Here is a 5,758-nt window from a genome sequence, read left to right as displayed (position 1 = left end):
TTTAGTCTATCTGTCTTTAGTCTGCAATGCATGTGTCTTTGATATGTCAATCTCTTCTGTGAATTTGCATATGTTAGGAGGAGGTTTAGCGTCGGAGGAAAGGGAGAGTCTTTTTCTCTTTTAGAGAATTGAGGAAGTCTAGGCGCTTCTTCTTTTCGTAGTCATCGCATGAGGAGAGACGCTGAGAGCACCTTACATCTCTCACGAAGAAAGATACTCCTGCTTACATAGATTCATCTTGACTCCTCTTGACTTACTCTTCTCAAGACAAGAGAGAAGAAAAAGAAAAANNACAATTCCTTCTCTTCTTCTTCTTCTCCCTCTTCTTGCTCTTCCTCTTCTTGCTGTGTTGGGACGTCATGGGGAAGTGAGAAAGAATGAAGATAGACCTGCAGTGCGATGGTCGTCAACAGAAGGAGGAGGAGAAGGTGATAAAGAAGAAGTGGTAGAGAAGAAGAAGAAGAAACAAGGGCCCTTACAACGTGGAGAAGACTTCTCTTCTCTTGTAGGGAAATGTCGCAAAGAAAGAACGAGATGTATTCTCAAGAGAGCTCTAGAAGCTCTTCTTCCTCTTCGTCGAGGAAAGAGGAAGAGGGGATTCCTACAGTGACGCTAATCAACAAGATAGGGAAAGAGAGAGAAGAGAGAGAAAGAGGAGACTGCCAGGGTGGTAGTAGTAGTAGTAGTTGGAGAAGAAGAGAAGAAGAAGAAGATGCTTCTCTAGGTGTCATGGATATATCGGATAGTGAAGAGAGAAGAAAGATAGCTACGACTTCACATGAAGATCAACACGGACAGAAGCATTCGAGCCTTGAGGGGAGAGACCAGCAAAGGTGCCGTCGTCTTTTTTCTTCAGGGTTTAGTTTCGTTCAAGGAGATAGAGAGAATGAGAAAGATGATCGATATGGCTGTCATCTCTTGAAAAGACCTCCTTCTGGCAAAGATTCTCTCATTCAAAAGAAAGAAGAAAGAAAGACGGGAGAAGAAGAAGAAGGAGGTGTACATCCACCACGACCGCCGCACTACGATCGATCGCAGGATCATCGTCATCTTCATAAGGATAAAAAGCAACAGAAGCACAAGAAGAACGACTTCAACCGTGTTCTCTCTTCTTCTTCTTTCTCTTCTTCTTCTTTCTCTTCTTTCTCTTCTTCAGCGACTGCTTCCACAATGGATGTACAGAGCCCTCCTTTTCTTTTTCATCCTTTTTCGAAGAAACAAGAGAAAAACCCCAAGGATCCGTCGTCTTCCTCTTCTTCTTCCTCTTCTTCTTCCTTTTCTTCTTTCTCTCTTCCGTCGTCTTCTTTCTTAGAGAAGAAGAGCGAAGAGAGAGAAGAGGAGAAAGCAAAAGAAGAGGCTCTCTACGACCAGCAAGAAAGTCATCTAGCATGCATCTCGCCAGTCTATGAAGGTTTACAAGATCTTCCTTCCTCTCTTTCTGTATTGAGTGATGATGGTCATTCAAAGCCTTTACAGAATGAAACGAAGGAGAAGAAGGAGAAGAGCTCTTCTCATTTGACGACTACTCATCGATCCATAGAAGATGAAGCTTCTTCTTTTTCTTTTTCTTTCTCTTCGCTTTCATCTCCAAGACCTTCCCAGCAGGAAGCACAACAGCCTCCTTCTCCTTCTCTTCATGAGAATCCTTCTTCTTCTCTCTCCTCATCCGACGTTCTCCGTCACGATGATAACCTTCTTTCTTCTTTTTCTTCTTCTTATCGATTCGGTCTTCTTTATGAGAAGACGAAGAAGGAAAGCTTATCTGCAGACCCGCTCTACACAAAGGCTCTTCTGAGAGATAGGCAGTCGATACGCCCTCCCGAGGCAGGTGCTCCTTCTGTCTCTTCTCTTCTCTCTTCCTTTTCTCCGAGTGTTTCTCTTCGCAAAGAGGAGGAAGAAGGAGAAGAGGGAGAGGCTAAAGAAGAAGCTGCAGAACCAAAGAAGAAGAAGAATCACGAAAAAGATGACGCTGTTGAAAGCCGAGGAAGCGGAATGATATGTGATGATGAGCCAGGAGGAGGTGTTCAAGGGGGTGCAAGAAGGTCTCCATCGAGTCAAAGAAGGAGAAGACGTCTTATGAGAATCCCCTCGGAGTGTATAGACACCTCGTCAGGATACGAGAAACACTGCTCTTATGCATCCAAGAAGAGCCAGTCCTTCTCCTCTCTTTCTCCTTCTCTCGGGGAAGGTAGCAAGAAAGATGAAGGTCACCCCACGCCCTTTCGGATAGATAGAGGAGAGAGACAACATTCAGAAAGAGAAGAAGAAGAACGAGAGAAAGTGTCTTCTTTGCCCTGTCATGCTCTTCTTCAAGAGCATGAAAGTCCAAAGAACATACTAGAAGGAGAAAGAGAAGTCCTGAAGAAGAAGAAGAAAAACCTCAAGCGAAGAGAGAAAGAGATCGAGACCTCCGATGCTTTCTGTCATTCGTATCAGCAGAGCATCTCTTCTACACCTTATACAGCCTTATCATTGTCATCGCCAATCTCTTCTTCTTCTTCTTCTTCTCTTCTCTCTTCTTTCTTATCTCAAGCAACGCCAAGGAGAGATCACACCCGTCATCTCTCTTCTTCTTTCTCTTTCTCTTCTTCTTCTTCTTCTATGTCTTTATCATCTATGCATCTACCTCATCCCCTCCCTTTACCGCCGCTCGCCTCATTCTCTTCTTCCTCTTCTCCGTGTGCCCTTTCTCCTTCTTCCTCTTCTTTTCACACCTGCTCTTCTTCTTCTATGGATCTAACGACGACTGCTACGACGGTAGAAGATTCGCTCCAGAGCCACGCACCCTTCGAAGAAGAAGGAGAACAAGAGGCTAGAAGAAGAGATGCAATGATAAAGAAGAAGAAGGACACCTCGGCGACGGATGGAAGTCTCGGCAAAGATAAAGAAGAAGAAGAAAGCACAGGAAAGATCCAAGAGAAAGACAGAAATGAGGATGATGGTCGTCTAGTAGCATCTTCTTTCTCACCCTCCTCTCTTGAAGTGAATGGACTGAATTCTTCTTCTTCTTTAGGTGGCGTTGTAGGTGTTTCTCCTATGAGCGGCCTGACACGAACGAGAGAAGAAGAGAGAGAGGAAGAAGAAGAGGTGGATATGATGAGGGATAGAGAGAGAGAAGAAGCGGAGAGTTCAGGCAGCTTGTTGACTGGCGATAGTCCCAGACTCTTTCAAGAAGAGAAGAAGAAGATGGGGGTGTACGGCCATCATGACGATCTTCTAGTTAAGGAGGAGGATCGCTTCTATCGTCCTCATGCAACGGAGAAAAAGAAGAAGAAGAAACACACCTCTCTCTCGACTGTCGATATTCATATGGTATCAGATGAAGAAGAAGAGGAAGAAGAGACGTGTGTTGGTCTTTCTTCTTCTCCTTCTTCTCTTCCTCCTTCACCTCATTGTCTTTCTTCTTCTTCTTCGTTATCATGCATGTCTTGTCGCGATGCCGTTTCCTCTTCTTCTTCTTCGTCTTCTTCTTCTTCTCCTTCTATCAGACAGACATCTATAAGAAAGAATGGAAGGAGAGAGATCGATGAGAAGACAGGCTCAGACCTTCTTCTTTCTTCCTCTTCTCTCTCTTCGTCGGTGGTGGTACTAGGTGGCCCCCCCAGGCAAGTCTCTTCTGCAGGTCCTTCTTCAATCTCCCCCGTTCATCTCTTCACGGCGTCAGAGACATCAACGACTCTTCTCTCTTCTTCTTCTTCTTCTTGCCATAATAACTCGTGCTCCTCTATCTCTCATACCCACAGCTCCATCCTGTCGTCATCGTTACCTTCTTCTTCTTCTCTTTCTTCTCTCTCTTCTTCTTCTTACAGAGAACAAGTTGTCTCTTCTTCTTTGTCTCCGTCTTCCTCAGCGTCCTCTTCAATCTTCATTTCTTCCTCCTATCTCTCTTCTTCTTCTTCTTCTTTCTCTTCTTCATCTTCCTCGTCAGAACTTCCTATAGGGCCAGTCAACGAGAGCCCCATTTTGTCATCCTCGCCATCGCCATGTAGGAGCTCTCTTTTCAGTAGAAAGAATTCTGAGGAGAGAAGAGAGAGAGCTCCTTTCCTTTCTTCTTCGTCTTCTCCCTCACTGCTCCCTCTCCCTTCACAAGAAGAACCCGTTCAAGAGTTGAATGCTTCTTCTCCTTACAGAGAAAGAAGGACAACTGATCGCGGAGACGAAGAAGAAGAAGAAAAGATGAAGAAGGAAATGACGATAATGAAGAAGGACACGGGCAGTTACCGAGAGCCTCGCAACAAGAAGAAGAACCCTTCTTCTTCTTCTTCTCTGTCTTCCTCCTCTTCTCTCCATCATGATGACCGAGCTAAAAGCACTTCTTCTCTCTCTTTATCTTCTTTTCTTCCTCTTTCTGAGGTGAATTTAGATCTCAATCCACAAATGGACGACGAGAGAAGAGGTTTCTTGTGGGGCGAAGACGAAGTAAGAGAAGAAGATGAAGAGAAGAGCGTCTTGGTAGATCAGAAAAAGCACAAGAAGCAGAGAGAACAACTGTCACGCGATAGGGACATTGCCGAAGAAGAAGAAGACGAGTCCGTTGAAATGTCGCTTGTGGAAGAAGATGATCGAAGTGTTTGCCTTGATGAGGGTCACGCCGAGAGAGGAGAACAAGAAGAAGAAGAGAAGGAAGAGAGGTTGTCTACACAAGAAGAAAGAAGAAGAAGATTCGAGGGCAAAGATGAAGAAACTTTGGAGAGACAGCCTCACCATAGTCATCGTTGTTCTTCTTCATCTCTCTCACCTCACGAATTAGCACCCGTCGTTGGAAATTTTTCTTCTGATCATGCTTCGATCGACTCTTCTTCGTCTTTAAGCCGAGAGAAAAAAGCGATTCCTTTCTTGTCAACCCCCTGTAGGAGAGAAAGACGAGGTGATGAAAGGCGAGAAGAAGCGGAAGAGAGAGAGAAAGAGGAAAGAGGAGGAGGAGAAGAAGATATGTGTATGAGAAAGAACGGCCACTCTCCCCTTCGTATCCCAGGTCGCTTGCCTAGTCATCCGGTGGATGAAGAGAAAGCGAAAGAAAAGAATGCTTTTGAAGAAAGACCTGTCTCTTGCTTCGTATCTCGTCCAAACGAGAGAGTGTCTCTCTCTTACTCTTCTCTTTCTTCCTCTGTCTCTGTACACCTAAGGCAAGCCCATGATAAGGAAGATCTTCTCGTGAGAGGTTCAGAGACCCGCCCTTCTTCTTCTTCATCTCCGAGGTATTCTACAGGACAGAATAGAGGAGAAGAAGAAGAAGAGAGTGGAGAATGTCTGTCTTTTCCCAGTTCTCGTGTCGCTTCGGAGGAATCTAGTCGCCATCCTTCTTCTCCACTAGATTCGTACAGCACTCATTCTGATCAAACACACGTAAATATTTCTATCCCTCTCCCCCCGTCATCTTCTTCTCTCTCTCCCTCTTGCTCTTCTTCTGTAAGTAAGAGTGGGTCGACGTGTCCTAATACAGCTAATACAACAGCGACGAGCTCTCCGAGATCTGCGTCTACTATTTCAGTCTCTCCTTCTCATACTTCATCCTTTTCACCGCCACCCCCTGCTTCTTCTTCTTCTTTTACTTCGACTTCATGTCTTTCTGTTTCTCTTCCAGCGCATGAACCTCTTCCCTCTTCTTCTTCTCCATCGTCCTCATCCTATGTCATGGCCTCATCAAGCTCTCATCAGTCTTCTTCTTCCTCCTCCTCCTTCTGTTCATCTCCGATATCTATCTCTCCCTCTTCTCTTTCTTCTTCCCCATCTTCGCAAACTCTCCCCTCTTGTTCTT

General features: G+C 45.1%; 1 protein-coding gene across 1 annotated transcript in view; it reads left to right on the top strand.

Moving 5' to 3' along the window:
* The first annotated feature begins 89 nt into the window (after positions 1–89).
* Positions 90–5,758, top strand: part of CSUI_009558 (uncharacterized protein) — a 6,061-nt gene continuing 392 nt past the window's right edge. The window contains exon 1 of the mRNA XM_068069673.1: positions 90–5,758. This exon is cut by the window's right edge and continues 392 nt beyond it. Coding sequence (XP_067918351.1) covers positions 514–5,758 — 5,245 coding nt within the window. The 5' untranslated portion in view covers positions 90–513.

Source organism: Cystoisospora suis (genome assembly GCF_002600585.1).
Source record: "Cystoisospora suis strain Wien I chromosome Unknown contig_5760, whole genome shotgun sequence".
Taxonomy (NCBI): domain Eukaryota; phylum Apicomplexa; class Conoidasida; order Eucoccidiorida; family Sarcocystidae; genus Cystoisospora; species Cystoisospora suis.
This window is presented reverse-complemented; position numbering and strand designations above follow the sequence as displayed.